Consider the following 18,213-nt stretch of genomic DNA (forward strand, 5'->3'; position numbering starts at 1 on the left):
CAGTGCAAAGGCAGAATGGGTCTAATACGTCTCAGGTTTATTGAGGTGTTAATTATGACTTAAAATAAACAAAATAACCAGGCCATTTTAAAAAAACACCAAGATGTTAACATAAACTGTCTCTGGCTAGTGAAATCAAGGGTGACACTGGGGGTTGGCGCTGTGTGCAGCAGGCTAAGCCTCCACCTTGGCGCCTGCAGCCCACATGGATGCTGGTTTGTGTCCCGGCTGCTCCACTTCTGACCCAGCTCCCCGCTAATGCTCCGAGAAAGCAGTGAAAGAGGGCCCAGGTCCTTGGTGCTAAAATCTACTCAACTCCTTCATTCCACCACAGTGAGATGTGCCGCAAGAACCGGGGAATATTAAAGCAAGAGATCTGGGGCTGGCGATTTCCACCGCGGGCTACGCCACGCCTGGACACCAGCATCCCATGCTGAAGCACGGGTTCCAGTCCCGGCTGCTCCACTTCCAACCCAGCTCCCTGCTAGTGTGCCTAGTAAGGCACCAGAAGAGGGCCCAAGAGCGTGGGCCCCTGCCGCCCACGTGGGAGACCTGGATGGAGCTCCCGGCTCCTGGCTGCAGCCTGGCCCAGCTCTGGCCGTTGAGGCCATTTAGGGAGTGAACCAGCGGATGAAGGACCTGTCTGCCTCTCCCTCTCTCTCTCTCTCTGTAACTCTAGCCCTCAAATAAATAAAATCTTTAAAAACAAAAAAAAGTGGTATTTGATAGTTGGGTTTTTAAAAAAATATTTTTTTGACATCTTAGGAAAGCAAATTACTTCCATAATCAGAAAAATATTTAAAATTACATCTGAAATTGAGATGCTGTTCTCTTGAACATGAGTTAATTCCTAGATCTGTCCTTTAACCACCAAATAAAATAGGCATCTCTTTCATCTGTCTCATGTATCACTTTGCTTAGATCTACTGGGCTGTGACTCATCCTTTAGTGTTGGTTTTTTTTTTTTTTTTTTAAGATTTATTTATTTATTTGAAAGGCAGGGTTACAGAGAGGTAGAGGTAGAGCAAGGTCTTCCATCTGCTGGTTCACTCCCCAGATGGCTGCAATGGCCAAGGCTGTGCTAATCCAAAGCCAGGAGCCCACACAGTCTCCCACACAGGTACTGGGGCCCAAGGCCTTAGACCATCTTTTGCTGCTTTCCCAGGCCGTAGCAGGGAGCTGGATTGGAAGTGGAACAGCCGGGACTCAAACCACCACCCATGTGGGATGCCGGCACTGCAGGCGGCAGCTTTACCAGCTTTGCCACAGTACCGGTCCCTAGATGTTTCTAATTATCCAGCACAACTCTGATGTCGTCCTTCACTGGACATTTTCTTCTTTCAAGGAGACAAGAATTTTATAAAATCCGATGTGGACTGGGGTGTAAAGTTTTGACCATCAGCCTTTGCCATCGACACCACTGTCCTTACTGCCGTTCTTTTCAAACAGCTGAATCTTTCAGACTTGGCTGTTACTGAGGGACGCCCTTCCATTCAGCCCACTTCCACTTGCTCTGCATTTACTTTTTATTTATTTATTTATTTTGAAAAACAGAGTTACAGAGAGAGAAAGAAAGAGAGCTTTTCCATTTGCTGGTTCACTCCCCAAATAGCCGCAACAGCCAGGGCTATGCCAGGCTGAAGCCAGGAGCCAGGAGCTTCTTCCAAGCCTCCCTTGTGGGTGCAGGGCCCAGGGACTTGGGCCGTCTTTTGCTGCTTTCTGGGCGTAGCAGCAGGGAGCTGATCGGAAGTGGAGCCCACATGAGATGTTGGCACTGCAAGCCGCAGCTTAACCTGCTGTGCCACAGTGTCGGCCCCTGTATTTATTTATTGTTTTTACAATCATTGTTCATCCAGCTTAATGAAGTCCGTCTGTTTGAACCAATTTATACCTGCAAGCCAAAGATTCACAAGTTCAAGAGGCAACAAAATTGGCAATGAAGTAACTGCCAGAGCCAAACTATCGTAGCAGCTGCAGGGTTCCCAGGGTGAGGAGAGACGCACTGCCTCCGAGACCCTCTGTGCCCGCCCGCCCCGACAGCAGGAGTCCGTGTTCCGCAGGGCCCGGGGTGGCAGCTGCCCGGCTGGGTCGTGTGTCTCGGCTCTCACTGCACACTCCCGTGAGATGAGTGAACCACCAGTGCCAGCGAGTCCCTGTGCACTGAGGGGAGGGGGAACAGCTCCTTCGACGTGGCGACCTGAGCTGTTCAGGACAGGAGCGTCCCGGAGGAGGCCAGCGAGGAAGTCACGCAGCGAAGCGGCCCTCCCCTCGCGCCCTCACAGCACGGCAGCCGCTTACTGGGTGCCTCGTTACAGGGCGCACTTGGCTGGCACAAGAACAAATATTATGGAAAACATTTTCGGCAAAAAGACCTAACCTGAACAGGATCTAATGGAATAAAACTCACTGAGACGTTCCGAGGCAGGATAAATATCCTACAACGCTCATTTCAACCTATGCCTTCAGCTACAGAGAGCTCGCCTGCCGATTCCAGGGGTTACATGGCTCCTCAGGGCCTCGGGGCGCCTGCTCAGCGGGACGATGACTAAGGACGTGGAAGACTGGAAACAGTCATTTTCTTAACTGCCAACGACCCTCTCAGAAAGACATGGCCTATTGTGTACCATGACTTCCTTCCCAACAAAGTCAGCTTTTCTTCCAGTGAACCGAAAACAGCTAAGAAAAAAAAAAGCTGTTAGCTGAAGGCGTGTTCTTTGTCAGAGGAGCCCCTCCCACCAGGAGAAATACAGGAGGCCGAGGACCCACAGGCTGTCAGGGGAAGGTTCCCGAGCTGGGAAGCCGTGCCAGACCGGGAGCTCTTCCCTACACTGCTCTCTTTGAGCGCAGGAAGGTACCCCCTTCTGTCGGGAAAGCCAACTGGCCTCTTGCCCACCCCCTCGGTCTTGAAGCCCCCACTTCTTCCCAATCTCCCGCACTGGCTCCCTCCTCACACTCAGGGCAGAGGTCAGCGGTCACCCCCTCTGACGTGCTCCACCACAAAGTTCCCTGAGAAGGGGGTCTTCACTGGGCTCTGTGCCCCTTCATCAGCAATCTAGGCAACACAAGCTCACAGGCCACGGGCAGACCCGTCTAAGGAAGCAAGAACTGTACACACCCACAGGAGGAAGTAGGAGGGGTCCGTCTGTCTGCCCGACACTTCACCTGGGCAGTAGTGAGCCGTGAAAGTGCGCATTCCCACCTTGTTTCCCCCCACCCACATTTACCCAGGAGTTGGGCCTGGTAGCAGCCCCTCCCCCGCCAGCCCCCAGGACTTGCAGCGCTGCCATCACCTCCCACAGCAGACGGGCAACAAGGACCTAACAGGTGAGACTGGAATTCCTCCAGCCCGGCAAGGCTCCCCGCACAGCGCCTGTAACACAGCGCATGACCCAAGTCCACACTAGCCAACCGGCTCTTCTAGCAGGCTACAAACAGCAAAGGTAACCGGCGCGACATGGACTTGTCTAACTATTCCAGCAACTCGCCAGAATGAAAAGCTCCTATTCGACGGATTTAAACTAGTTCTACATAAGGCCTCCTGGGTCAGACCAGACGTCTAACATCAAGCGTTCCGTGTGGCACTGGACACAGGTGTAATTTATAGGCTAAGCTAATGACTGTTTACTACTCTATACTCCGGCCTTCCAACTTCAGCCCCGTGCTGGGGTGCAGCTACAGCAGGTCTAGCACCGACACACGGCCTACAGCTGCATCACTACCTAACAGCAGAGATCTGCGAGGCACGTGCTCTCACGCGTGCAAAACGATCTTCCACGCTACAAGCCAAGCATTCTGAAACGCGGCGGGCAATTCTCCATTTCCATTAGGAAACTGCAGGATTTCAGAAACAATCCCTCCCCTGGCCACAGGCACAGCGTCACACTGTGTCGTCCTCAACTCCTCACCACGTCCACAGTCAGCCCTGCGGACGGCAGCTCATTCGGAGCGCACACTACGTCTACTTCCACACCACAGCTCACCCAGCTGGGCCAGCACACCAAGAGCTAACCAGTGCGCTTTGAAGATCTTGCCTAAGCAGTTCAGCTCTAACACTTAGCAACAACCAGCCACCACGGCTACAGCGGAGCGCGGGCAACAGAGTTGCCATTACCCACTAGAGCCGGCCAGGGCACCCACAGGAACTGGTCTGCTCGGCGGAGAGAAGGCCCATCCTTCCACTCCCACACACAAAGGGGGGGGTGCTGTAGAAGGTACTAGCCCAAGGACACATTACAAATCCCAGGGAGCACCTGTTCATTTTTTTGGTACTTCCTTTTTTATTTTTATTTTTTTTGAGAGAAGAGACAGCATGTCCATCTCCTGATTTGCTCCTCAACCGCCTGCAACGGCCTAAGCCAGAAGCCGGGACTCCGGCCAGGTCTCCCACGTGGGTCAGGAACCCATCAGCTGCCGCCTCCCAGGCTGTGGATTAGCAGGGCTGGGAATACAACGAATACAACCCACGCACACTGACGTAGGACCTGGGAAAGTTAACCTGTGCAGTACTGCCAGGCCAAGCGCCTTCCCATGATCTGATTTCTCAAACAGACAAATTATAGGTTAGGGCGCTGGCGCTAAGGCACAGAGGGTTAAAGCCACAATCTGCAGCACCTGCATCCCATACGGGCGCTGGTTCGAGCCCCAGGTGCTCCACTTCTGATGGAGCTCCCTGTGAATGTGCCTGGGAAAGCCGAAGACAGCCCAAGCCCTTGGGCCTCGTCACCCAAGTAGGAGACCTGAAGAAGCTCCAGGCTCCTGGCTTTAGCCTGGCCCAGCCCCGGTCATTGTGGCCATTTGGGGAGTGAACATGCAGGTGGAAGATCTCTGTCTCTTCTCACTCTTTCATATAAATAAGACTTTTTAAAAAAGTTCCCAAACCCTTGCATATCGCACCCTGCTCTAGAGCACGGGACCCCTGGGTCTGAACGCAGGCTCCGCCACTCCCGGGTGTGCAACTTCCACTCGGCCAAGGCTCAGGTCCTCAGACCGGCGATTCCCGACAGCCCTGGTCCCTGCTGCTGAGGGTCCACTGGTCCTCACTGTCCGCCAAGCTCTTACTCAGCGCACGGTAAATCTTAGAGCACAAAGTGAACCGAAAGCAGATGGCTGTAAAAACGGGGAGGAGGAGGGAGGAAGGGGGCGCACGGGTGGGGAGCACCACTGCGTTCCTAAGTCTGTATATAAGAAACACAAGAAAGCTGTTTACCTTAAACATTTATTTTAAGAATAATTAGGAAAAATTAAATCCTGGATAGTGGGGTTAGAAGAAAGCTGTACCGCGCCTGCCAGTCAGGGCTGTGTGAGGACGCCCCATGGGAAGCGCCAGCACGCGGGGAGCAACGCAGGGTCCGTCGGGTCCCCCTCCTCGAGGAACCCAGCTGAGACCATCGACTGGCAACCTGTCAGGAGACGCACACAGAACTCCAGGGCTCAGACACGCTGGCGGCTCGACACCCAGCCCAGACGCCGGGATTCAAGTCCCGGCCCCACTGCAGACTCCAGCTCCCTGCCAATGCACACCCAAGGCAGCTCGAGTCCTCGGGTCCCCGGCACCCACTGCTCCCAGTGTCCCAGGTTCCTGGCTTTGGCTGTTGCTGGCATCTGGAGAGGAAACCGGTGGATGGAAGATTCCTGTCTGTCTCTGCCTAGCAATTAAGTTTTAAAAGCTCTAAAAGCAAGTCCCATCCTGCGTCAGTTCCGCCGCACTGTGCCACCATTTCTTTTCTCTGCGCTAAACTTCCTTACCACAGCTCGTAAAGTCTCACCACCCATGCACACCCCTCTAACTCGGATAAAGGGTGTTTGTACCCGCCACTGTGACTTCAGCCTGGGCAGGAGTTCAACACCACAGCCTCCCCACTGGCATGATTCCAGCACACACACTTACACGATTCCCAAAGATCCAGGAACTGAGTAACTGACACTTCAGAGTAAATGAAACAGTGATTAAACAAACCGGTTCCGTACTTCCAAGGCTTTGTTATGTAAACAATTCCAGTCCCTGCGATTCACCAGCCTCGACCTCACCTAACACGTAATTTGAAAACCAGGGGCCGGTGCTCAGCCTGCAACACCAGCATCCCACATGAGCACCGGTTCCAGTCCCAGCTGCTCCACTTCTTCTTCTTCTTCTTTTTTAATATATTTATTTATTTTTTTGAGAGGTAGAGTTACAGAGAGAGGTCTTCCATCCGCTGGTTCACTCCCCAAATGGCCACATGCAGCCAGAGCTGCGCCAATGCAAAGCCAGGAGCCAGGAGCTTCCTCTGGGTCTCCCACGCAGGTGCAGGGGCCCAAGCACCTGGGCCATCTTCTACTGCTTTCCCTGGCCACAGCAGAGAGCTGGATCGGAAGTGGAGCAGCCGGGACTAGAACCGGCACCCGTATGGGATGCCGGCACTGCAGGCAGAGGATTAAGCTGCTACAGCACAGCGCGGCCCCTGCTCCACTTCTGATCCGGCTCCCCGCTAATGCACCGGGGAGCGCAGCAGAAGACGAACCAAGAGCTCGGGCCCTGCACCCACGGGGGAGGCCTGGACGGACTCCTGGCTCCGGATCTGCCCAGCCCAGGCAGCCGCGGCCGCTGGGGGCTGAACCAGCGGATGGAAGACCTCCCTCCCTCTCCCTCTGTAACTCTAACTTTCAAATAAATTTAAGGGGGGGGGGGGTCTGTACATCAAATTCAAGACGAGCAACACGGCTGTCACCGGAAAAGAAGCCCCGCGTCGGGGGCTGAGCGGAGACGCCGTCCGGCCCCAGGCGGAGCTGCTCCCCTCGCAGCACGAGGCCGCCCCCCGACGCAGGCGCTGCGGGGTCAGGAGAGGGCGAGCTCGGAGGCCGGGCCCCCGGGGCGCAGCACCAGGGAGGGGCCGGGACCCCGGGGCGCAGCACCAGGGAGGGGCCGGGACCCCGGGGCGCAGCACCAGGGGAGGGGCCGGGACCCCGGGGCGCAGCACCAGGGAGGGGCCGGGACCCCGGGCGCAGCACCAGGGAGGGGCCGGGACCCCGGGCGCAGCACCAGGGGAGGGGCCGGGACCCCGGGGCGCAGCACCAGGGAGGGGCCGGGACCCCGGGGCGCCCGGCGCAGCACCGGGGAGGGGCCGGGCCCCCGCGGCCGCCGGGAAGGGGCGCCCCGGGGCGAACCCGACTGCGCCCCGGACCGAGGCCCGCCGCGGGCCGGGTGGGCGCCGCCGCCGAGCCAGCGGCCCCGTCCCCCGGTGCGGACGCGCAGGCGGCGTCGCGGGGCCCTGCCGGCCGCAGCCCGCGCCCCGACAAGGCCGCCCGCCAGGCCGCGCCGGCGCCCCCGCTCACCCAGAAGATGAGGTTGAGGAAGACCAGCACGGTCTTGGACGACGTGATGCCGCACTGGCCCATGGCGCCGGCGCCTCTCCGCTGGGAACCGCGCGGCCTGCCAGCCGCTCCCGAAGCCCCGGCGCCCCGCGCAGCCCCGGCCCAGCAGGCACCTCGCTCCTCCGCGCAGCCGCCGAGCGCGCCCCGCGCGGCTCCCGGCACCCGCGGCCCGCCCCGCGGCCGCCCCAGCCAATCGTCCGCGCGAGTGGCTGCAGCGGGCCACGCCTCTTAAAGGAGCCGCCTCTCTCGGCCTCTGGCCGCCCTTGGCAGGTCCCGCGGGTCCGAACCCACCGCCCTGCTACTGAGTGGCGTCTACTGGGCCGGCTTTATAGACGCCTCCGAGCTGGGCGGGTTGGCGACACCACTGGTTTCTCCACGCAGAGGTTTTCCCGCCCGTCTGGGAGAAGGGCAGGTGTTTATGGAAACCTGATTGTGCCAGGGACAGAGTGGCTGTCAGGGTCGCCAGGGAGCGGAGCAGGCGGCTGCTGGGCTGGCCAGGCAGGCAGGGAGGAGCCAGAGTGTGGGCCGCCTGGGTGTCATCTCAGGTCTGCTCCAGGATGGTGTGTTCTGGACCAGGAGTGACCGCAGTTACATGGACACTGCACACTCTTCCCCCTCCAGGGGCGGATCACAGCGACTGCCGGGCTGCTTCCCCCACGCCAGCCCCCACCCAGCCTTCCAAGGAAGGTGCTGTCAGCTGCGTTTCATCTAGAGGGTCCCTGGGGCTGGGTCCATGCAGAGGTGACACTCCCAGCCAGGTCCCAACAGTAACTAGCCATTCTGGGCTCACCCCTGGCTGGGCCCCGGAAGCCACCCCTTGGTCGCCCTTACCCAACCCCCCTCTCTCACAGTCTTTCTGCTCCTCCCTGCTTCCTGTCCCTGGGCACCAAGCAGCCCTTTCTCCAGCACCCAGGCTCCACAAGCCTCGCCCCCACCCCTGTGCCTTTCTGCCCCCCGCCAGGCTGTGAGCAAGGCCAGTCCTCCCTCCCGCTGAGCCTCTGTCCGGCCCAGGAAGCAGGTGTGGGACACACAGCAGAGGGGCGCCCTCGCTGAGGACAGCAGTGCTAGGAAACCTGCCTGAAGCCAGGACGCAGACCAGGGGGTACCTGGGAGGAAGAGGGCCCAGCGGCGGGGAGAGCACTGGCGAGGCCCAAGGCAGGGCGTGACCCGAGCTGTGGGGCGGGGTCCCAGAGACCCTGGGCCGCGGGAAGCCAGAGGGGGGCTCAGTGAAGTCGCCGTGGTGAGCCCCGGCTCTGCGCAGACCCGGCTGCAGTGTGCGGCGAGCGGTTCTTGCCATGTGTGTCCGGTTAGAATCCTAGCGCAGGAAGGAAAGCCTGGCTCTGGGGTGTGACTGCGTGTTGTCTCCTGTGCACCCCCCATCCTCATCCCCCCTCTGTTGCACAAGCACCCAGGCTGGCTGGAGGGGTTGCCGCAGAACCCCAGCCCTGGGTCCACTGCCCGATCCCTGACACGTGGGGTGGGGGGTGGGGTGTTTATTGCAGAGCGAGGAGCCGGCGGCTACGGCTTCATTCCCGGGAGTTGGGGTGAGGGTTCTTACAGACTGAAGTTGGAAACGAGAGGTGTGTGTTCAGCCTGTGGCCTCTGAGCCCCACAAACTCCATCGGGTTCTGGGGGTGTGCCTCGGGGAATCGGTTACTTTTGTTTGTAAGATTTATTGTTTATGTATTTGAAAAGCATCAGAGAGAGAGAGAGAGAGAGAGAGAGAGAGAGGTATTTTCCATCTGCTGGCTCACTCTCCAGATGGCTACAACGGCCAGAGCTGGGCCAGGCCAAAGCCAGGAGCTTCCTCCTGGTCTCCCAGGTGGATGCAGGGGCCCAAGGACGTGGGCCATCCTCCACTGCTTTCCCAGGCCACAGCAGAGAGCTGGATCAGAAGAGGAGCAGCCAGGACTTGAACTGGCACCCATATGGGATGCTGGTGTTGCAGGTGGTGGCGGCTTTACCAGCCTGGAATCAGTCACTTCAAAGTGCTTCCTGGGAATTCTAATACGCTTTGCCAAGCACTGTCCCAAGCTTGCACACATAGTCACGCCCCTCCCGTCCTGGAAGGAAAACCCGGTCACCCAGCACTGCCTCGCGCTTTCTCTTCCTCTGCCCTCGGCCACAGTCCCAGCGAGAGCCACGCTGAGCGGTGCTCTCAGACTTCACCTGCACGGACTCCCCGGGGCTTGTCTGCAGCCGCCCACCAAGTGCCGCCTGGCCCGCAGGCCCCAGGCCATGTCCATGCAGTTGGATCATTTAAAAAAGTTTTCTTTTATATTTATTTCGAAGAGACAGAAATCTTCCAGCAGCTGGTTCACGTCCCAAATGCACACAACACCAGCCCTGGGCCAGGGCGAAGCACTCAATCTGGGTGTCCCACGTGGGTGGCAGGGGGCCAAGTACTTGAGCCATCACCTGCCGCCTTGCAAGGGGTCTGTTAGCAGGAAGCTGGAATCTGGCACGGCCGGGACAAGAACCCTGGCACTTTAATGTGGATTACGGTGTCCCAACTGGGCTCTTGACCACTGCCCTAAATGCCTACGCTGGACTGCGGTCCTAGCCGGGGCCTGGAATTCTGCCTGGACTTTCCTGCGCACTCCGACACTCACCGCGTGGTGGCGTCACCCCACGGTGCCTGTGACGTGGCTCCCACCAGTGTCACCAGTGGAGGCCGCATGCATCGTGGTTAAGAGCTCAGACTCGGGGCGCAGAGAGCCTGGGTTCCCGGTGCAGCCCCCCATGTCCCTGTGTGCCTTGTGCTTGCCTCTGGGGAGGGGCTGCGGTGCCAGTGCACCCTCCCTCGGTTAAAGTGGGTTAACACAGCTTCACTGTTTGCACCTGCACCGTTTTCGGGGATTCTGACCTTGGCCTTCCGACTTTGTCAGCCACCAGGGCCCTGTCACCTTGTGCCTGCTGTCTGTGTGGCACTATCCTGAGCCTGCAGCTTCAGCCCAGGCCTTTCTCGCACAAAGGAGGGTCCTTCAAAACGTTCTGGGGAAATGAAATCAAAAGAGAAACTTACTTTGGTGCAGAAAGACTTGAAATCCATGCATGTGCGGGGTCTCCAAAAAGTTCGTGGAAAATGTGTTTTCTAGATAAACCACACATAGACTTGACAGTATCATGCACAATAAACCTCTTGGGGCCAGCCTTGCGGCGTAGCCGATACAGCACCATCTGGGATGCCGGGATCCTTACGGGCACCGGTTTGTGTCCCGGCTGTCCCACTTCCGATCCAGCTCTCTGCTAATGGCCTGGAAAGGCAGGGGAAGACGGCCCAAGTGCTGGGACCCCGGGGCCCATGTGAGAGACCCAGAGAAAGCTCCTGGCTCCTGGCTTCAGCCTGGCTTAGCCCTAGCTGTTGAAGCCATTTGGGGAGTGAACCAGTGCATGGAAGACCTCTCTGTCTCTCCCTCTCTCTCTGTAACTCTGACTTTCAATTAAGTAAATCTTAAAAAAAAAAAATAAGCCTCTCTTTTAATTCCGTCTTCCATGAACTTTTCCAAGTACCTGCATACGTTCAGGCTCCAAGCAGGTCCATATATTCATATATTCATATATTCATATATTCATTCCACACAGTTAGGGTTTACCGACTCTGTGTCTGACCCCACACCAGGGGCTGGGGACAGAGCGGTGAGGTGGCGAGACCAGGGCCCAGATTCCACGCTAATTATGCCATCAGTGACTTTGACTGCAATTGGGATAAGCAATGCAAACACGATGCCCAGATGGCCGTGAGAGGAAGTAACAGGGCCTGTGACCCGGTCCGGGAGAAAGTCCGCAGCCCAGCCCTGCCCCTCCTCTGCCTGTGTGCCCTGGCCAGCAGCGAGCGCAGCTGTCCTCCTCCCCGGCCAGCACCCGGCAGTGGGACCCTCTCTCCCCGCTGAGAGGCGCCTGCTTCTGGGAAAATCTGCCTTCTTGGGGGACCCCCGAAACTCTCAATTCCTATGCCTGGTGCTCAAGTCGATTTCCCCCCGGCAAAGGTGCTCCTGGCAGAACGAGAGCAGCGGAGCGGGTGAGGGCTCCCCAGAAGTGCAGGCCCCTGTGACGAGACGGCAGGAGGACCGGGCACGCTGTCTCCACCTAGGGACCCTCGGGCGCCTGACCCGACCTCATCAGCTATGGCCGCTGCCCCGCGCTGCGTGGCACAAAGTGTCTGTCTTCCGCCAGATTAGAAAGCCTCTCTCTCTCTTTTTTTTTTCCCATTGTCCAAGTTGCCCCTGTTGCAGCCGGAACGAGGATTCTTCACGGTAACCAGTAACAACACCTGCTTCCAGCATGCACCTGCCTTTCTGGAGCTGTCCCGGATTTGAAGCTCCTACCTTTTTAAAAAAAGATTTATTTATTTATTCATTTGAGAATCAGAGTTACATAGAGGAGAGGCAGAGAGAGAGAGAGACAGAGACAGAGAGGTCTTCCATCCACTGTTTCACTTCCCAGTTGGCCACAACGGCCAGAGCTGCACCAATCTGAAGCCAGGAGCCAGGAGCTTCTTCTGGGTCTCCCCTGCAGGTGCAGGGGCCCAAGGACTTGGGCCATCTTCTATTGCTTTCCCAGGCCACAGCAGAGAGCTGGATCGGAAGTGGAGCAGCCGGGTCTCAAACCAGTGCCCATGTGGATGCTGGCGTCTCAGGCCAGGGCATTAACACAGTCTAGCCCCGCCCCTACCTTTTAGGGAGGAACCCCAGCATCCAAATGTGGGGGAAGCCCAGGCTGGAGCCTGGCGGTCCTCGCTCCACACTGGAGCCGCGGCGAGGCCGGCGAGGCCGACAGAGACACAGGGACTGCAGGGAGGACGCGCCCAGGCCCCGCAGCGGCCTCGCGACCACCGGCCCTGGGCTCTCTCCCGCTAACCCGCCCTCCATTCCCAGCACTCCCGAAGGTGCGGGCACTGCCCACGGGTCTTACCGTAAACCCTCTCTGCTCGGGCAGCCAGAGCCCCCTTCTGCTGTTGGCAGTCGAGAATCCTGATCACCAACGATCACAACAGAAAACCGGGGCAGTTCCAGGAAGCAGAAGGGAGAAAACCAAAGCTCTGCTCTGAGACCCAGACACAAGATGACTTAACGTCGCCCGCCTCCCACACGCACACACACACACACACACTTAATATAATCGTAGTTGTTACAGAAAACGCATGTACTCTAACCTGATTTTTTTAGAGATTTATTTTATTTATTTGAAAGACAGAGTTAGAGAGAGAGGTAGAGACTGAGAGAGAGGTCTTCCATCTGCTGGTTCACTCCCCAGTTGGCTGTAATGGCCGGAGCTGTGCTGATCCGATGCCAGGAGCTAGGAGCTTCTTCCTGTGTCCCACGCAGGTGCAGGGGCCCAGTCTTCCATCTTCCAACAGATGGAAGCTCTCTCTATTTCTCCCTCACTCTCTGTAACTGTGCCTTTCAAATAAATAAATAAATCTTTTTTTTTTTTTAAAATGTGCTGTCTGGTTTAAAAGGGGGCAACTCTGAGTATTCATTACAGAAAATTTGAAACTACAAGAAAAAAACAGCTACCGTTTTTACGGCCTCCCAGACGGAACCATCGCTGATAACCGGGTGTTCCTAGCAACGTTTCTTGGCGTTTTCACGTGGCTGAGATTACAGCGATTACGCCAAATCCTTCGAAGACGTGAGGAGGTGCCCGGGTGGCGGATGCTCCGCTGGTACGGCGAGTTATCCTGCGCCGTGAAGATGCCTGGCTGAGCTCCGGGCTGTGAGGACACAGAAGCTCACCGTGCAGGACGTTGCCTGGCCCCGGGGATGCACCTGGCGCCGTGCCTCTGTGGCCGCCTAGGGCAGCGCCAGCACTTCCGTCTCCGTCTCCCGGGTCCTCCAACATGGCAGAGACACCACAGGAACCACGGAGCAGGTGGGGCAGCTCCAGAACCAGTTTTCCAGGAAACGGGGGGTGGGGGGGTCCGGCACAGACCCACCAACAGCTGACCCTTGCCGCCGCCCCCGCAGGGGACCTCAGACAGGTGGCGTCAGCGGCGGTGGCCTCGCTTCCCCCTCTGGTTTTTGCGATATTATCTTCCACATGGGGTGGGTGACAAGAACAATGGGTATCGCAGAGCACCACCTGTTAGGGTGCTTCTTACTCATTGGAGGGGCCACTGTTGTGGTGCAGAGGGTTAAACCACTGTTAGACACAGGCAACCCACATGAGCACGGGTTCGAGTCCCAGCTGCTCCATTTCCAATCCAGCTCCCTGCTGATGGCCTGGGAAAGCAGTGGCAGACGGCCCAAGTGCTTGGGCCCCTGCACTCGGCTGGAGCTCCAGGCTCCTGGCTTTGGCCTGGCCTAGCCCTGGCTGTTGTAGCCAGTTGGAGAGTAAATTAGTGCATGGAACCCCCCTCAAACCCTGCCTTTCATATAAACAATCTTTTTTTTTAAGTTGATTTATCAGAGAGACAGAGAGCTCCCTGCACAGTCTGCCTCCCCAGATGAGCCGCTGGCACGCGGAGGTCAGCTGATGCCCGTTTCTCAACTTCTCCTAATGAAATCCCATCAGTGTCTTCACAAAGTCCGTGGAAAATGCACGCCATGAAAAGCACGTGCATGGATTTCTAAATATTTTGTGCCCAAATAAAGTTACCTTCTATTTACTGGAGAGGCAGAGAGAGGGAGCGTTCATCTGCTGGTTTATTCCCCAATGCCCGCAAGGGCCAGGCCAAAGTCAGGAGCTGGGAGCACCATCTAGGCCCCCTGCGTGGCCGGCCAGGGCCCAAGCACTGACCGGAAGCTGGGATGAGAGCCAGAGCCGGGAACTGAACCCAGACATTGCAGTGTGGGACACGTGAGTCTTAGCTGCGAGGCTGAACATCCTCTCCTGAAAATAAACTTCAATGACTTATTTACTTATTTATTTATTTGAAAGGGAGAGAGAGAGAGAGAGAGAGAGATAGACCTCCCATCCCCCCAATGCCTGCAACAGCTGGGGTTTGGCCAGGCTGAAGCTGGGAGCTGGAAATGCGATGTGGATAAGAAGAGACCCAAGATTTATTTATTTACTTGAAAGGCAGCATTACAGAGAGAGAGAGAGAGAGAGCTTTCATTCTCTGGTTTACCCCCAAATGGCCGCAGCGGCCAGGGCTGGAGGTGGAGCGCCCACGTGGGACGCTGGTGGTGTGTAACCTGCTACGGCACAGCGCAGGCCCCGGGCCTTCTGCCTCGATTTCCAGGAGTGCGCTGCTGTGTCTCCTGGGTGGATCCTGGGCGAGCGGCTGTTCTGCCTTCCGGGGGCTCCGGCTTTCGGCTGTCAGCGCTATGTTTCGGAACTGTCTTGCTTTTTTTTTTTTTTTTTTGACAGGCAGGGTGGACAGTGAGAGAGAGAGACAGAGAGAAAGGTCTTCCTTTTTGCCGTTGGTTCACCCTCCAATGGCTGCCGCGGTAGCGCGCTGCGGCCGGCGTACCGCGCTGATCCGATGGCAGGAGCCAGGTGCTTCTCCTGGTCTCCCATGGGGTGCAGGGCCCAAGCACTTGGGCCATCCTCCACTGCCTTCCCGGGCCATAGCAGAGAGCTGGCCTGGAAGAGGGGCAACCGGGACAGGATCGGTGCCCCGACCAGGACTAGAACCCGGTGTGCCGGCGCCGCAAGGCGGAGGATTAGCCTAGTGAGCCGCGGCGCTGGCCTGTCTTGCATTTTGCGAGCAGTGCACAGGCCTGGAGTCGGGGCTGCCTCCAGAGGCCACTCAGAACGGGACATCTCCCAGAGTAACCTTCCTGAAGTCCGACTCTGGCCATGCCCGGCCCTCGCCTTGAGAGCCTCGGTCACGTTCATCGTCTACGAAGCGAGATCCAGTTCCCCAGTGTTCCCGGCTGAGTCCCCGGTCGTAGCAAATACTTGCATTTCCCCAAGAATGCCTCGTCCTCACGCCCTTCCAGCCTCTGCACACAAAGCGCACTTGGCGCTGGGTGCCCGCTCACCCCCTCTCCCTACAGGATTGGGCTTGAGCGCCCCCCCCCCCCCCCCACGCTGGGTGAAATCCCCTTCCGTGGGCCCCCAGACTCCCCCACAGACCACTGACCACAGGCCTTGTGACGGGCGGTGCTGAGGGTGTCTCTACAGGAGGAACTGACCCTCACACAGCTCCTTTCCTGTGGGCAGTGCCCGGGCGGGGCCTCGGTCAAGGCTTGTGGATCAAGCCACGTGAGCCGGTGCTCACCCTGGAGCAGAGTGCCGCTACTAAGGCCTCCCCCTAGGAAGCGGCTGGTGCACTGGGCAGGCGAGGACCCCCCCTGCCCCGGCCCTGCTGTCCCCGGCCAGGGTGCCTCCTGCACGGGTGCCTGCCCTCGACGCCAGCCCTGGGCGGCCAGGTGCTCTCCACCACGCTGTGAGCCCAGCTCTGAGGGCACAGAGAGGCAGCAGCCACCCTTTCATCACCATGCCAGGAGGTCCCTGTCTGCGCATGGGACTGGGCGTCGGGGTCAGCCCATCCGGGTCAAATCCAGGCCCTGCATTTCCTGTGTGACCTTACACAAGTCGCCCAGCTTCTCTGGGATTCAGTACCATTATTAATTAATTAATTTGAAAGGCAGAGAGGGAGAGAGAGAGAGAGAGAGCTCTCCCATCTCTCCCATCTGTTGGTTCACTCTCCAAATGCCCACAACAGCCAGGGCTGGGTCAGGCTGAAGCCAGGAGCCCAGCACTCCATCCGGGTCTCCTACATGGGGGGCAGGGACCCCAGTACTGGGGCCATCACTGCTGCCTCCAGCAGGAAGCTGGAACTGGGCACGGACACGGTGCTTTAACCCACGTGCCCCAGTATGGGAGTGAGCATCGGAACAGGCGTCTAAGCTGCTGGCCCAAATGCCGCCCCGCTCTCAGCTTTCTCATCTGTAGAGTGGGGCTGCAGGGTGCTTGTGAGGATGGCGGCGACGCAAGGGAAAGCCAGCCCGGCCCCGCACAGACAGGCGCGCGGCAGCTCCACAGGGGCAGGGCTGCCGCACCTCCCGTAACAGGGCCTGCGCTCCACTTCCGGTTCCCCGTCCTGGGAGGCGACACGTGGTGGCTGAAGTCCTTTGGCCACCCACGTGGGAGACCCAGATGGAGTTCCAGGCCCCTGGCTTTGGCCTGGCCTAGTCCTGGGTGTTGTGGCCATTTGAGGAAATGAACCAGTGGATGGAAGATGTCTCTCTCTCTCTCTGTCTCTGTAACTCTGCCTTTCAAATAAATAACTAAATCTGAAAGAAAGAAAGAAAGAAAGAAAGAAAGAAAGAAAGAAAGAAAGAAAGAAAGAAAGGAAGGAAGGAAGGAAGGAACTGGTCTCAAACCACCGTTGAAGGTGACCTCCCCGCGCACTGGGGACCCCCGCGGGCAGAGGGGGTGTCCCCGGGCCCAGCCCAGGACCCCCAGGCAGGAAGCACAGGGAGCAATGCTTACTGACTGAAGGGTTCTCAGCGCTTGCTGATCCGATGCAGAGGCAGGGGCATGACTCCCATGGAATGCCTGCTCGCTGAGATGCTGAGCTCCATCCAGCTCAACACAGCAGAAATCCCTGGGGGAAGATGGCGGGGCCCTGGTTAGTGGCCCTAGAGCTGGGACAATAAAGGCAGGGTGTGGGTTCCTTAAAGGAGGGGGTGCCAGTATGGAGATGTCGGGGCGAGGGGGAGAGGGAGGCCAGAGAAGTGACTCAGGCAGGTGAGGTGGGAACAGGAACAGAAACAAGGGGGTCCCAGAGGGCAGAATACCCAAGGGAGGGGTTGGAGGAGGGGTGGTGTGCAAAGGGCCCCCAGGGCCAGGGAAGCCGATTGAGCTCAGAGACGGAGGCAGAGGGTGGGGACCCCCACACACACATGGCCGGGGACCCCCCCACACACATGGCCAATAGCTTGTGGGGGAAAGGAGGTGGCCCGGGGTGGACTGCCTGACTGAGGGCCTTGGGGAGGAGGGGATGGGGGGACAGGCGGCGGGGGAGGGGAGCGCTGCCGGCTCTCAGCGTTCACAGGCACCGGCTCAGCGGGCGGGCGGAGAGATTGCTGGCCAAGGGGACGATGAGCTGAGCAATTTGAGCTCCTGGAGAAGCTGATCTGGGAAGACCCATGAAGCCCAGACACAGAGGCCAGTGGGAAGGTGATGACGCTGCCCTGCCCGCCCCGGCCAGGCGCTTCTGGTTCCTGTGGGCACCGATGGACAAGTCCTCTCCCAGCTCCTGCCCCCAGAGAGCCCAGGAGCCTCCCATGCCAGGGCTGCTCTTGGTCGCACACCAAGTGACCAGCCTGTCCCCAAGAGACCCCCAGCTCCCCTCACATGCGGGGTTCACACAATGGAGACCCTGCTCTGTCTCTGGTTCCCAGCCCCAAGGGGCAGGCACACCCCTTGTCTGTGCATGCACCAGCCTCTCTCCCCCTCTCTCCCTCCCTCTCCCTCCCTCTCCCTCTCTCCCTCCCCCCTCCCTCTCCCTCTCTCTCTCCCCCCCGCTTCCTCTCTCCCCCTCCCTCTCTCTCCCTCTCTCCCTCTCTTTCTCTCCCTCCCTCCCTCTCTCTTCCTCTCTCTCCCTCCCTCTCTCTCCCTTTCTCCCTCTCTCTCTCTCTCCCTCTCTCCCTCTCTCTCTCTCTCCCTCTCCCTCTCTCCCTCTCTCTCCCTCCCTCTCTCTCCCTCTCTCTCTCCCTCTCCCTCCCTCTCTCTCCCTCTCTCCCTCTCCCTCTCTCTCTCTCCCTCTCCCTATCTCCCTCCCTCTGTCTCCCTCTCTCTCCCTCTCTCCCTCTCTCTCTCTCTCCCTCCCTCTCTCCCTCCCTCTCTCTGTCTCCCTCCCTCTCTCTCTCTCCCTCTCTCCCTCTCCCTCTCTCCCTCTCTCTCTCTGTCTCCCTCTCCCTCTCTCCCTCTCTCTCTCTGTCTCCCTCCCTCTCTCTCTCTCCC

At 58.4% G+C, this 18,213-nt stretch overlaps 1 protein-coding gene across 1 annotated transcript in view; it reads right to left on the reverse strand.

The window, feature by feature from the left end:
- Positions 1 to 7,455, reverse strand: part of TSPAN3 (tetraspanin 3) — a 28,868-nt gene extending 21,413 nt beyond the window's left edge. Inside the window, exon 1 of the mRNA XM_062206402.1 lies at positions 7,312 to 7,455. Within this exon, the coding sequence (XP_062062386.1) occupies positions 7,312 to 7,374 (63 nt within the window). The 5' untranslated portion in view covers positions 7,375 to 7,455. The remainder of the gene's footprint in view (positions 1 to 7,311) is intronic.
- Between the last annotated feature and the right edge of the window lie 10,758 nt (positions 7,456 to 18,213).

This window comes from Lepus europaeus, chromosome 11 (assembly GCF_033115175.1).
Source record: "Lepus europaeus isolate LE1 chromosome 11, mLepTim1.pri, whole genome shotgun sequence".
NCBI lineage: Eukaryota > Metazoa > Chordata > Mammalia > Lagomorpha > Leporidae > Lepus > Lepus europaeus.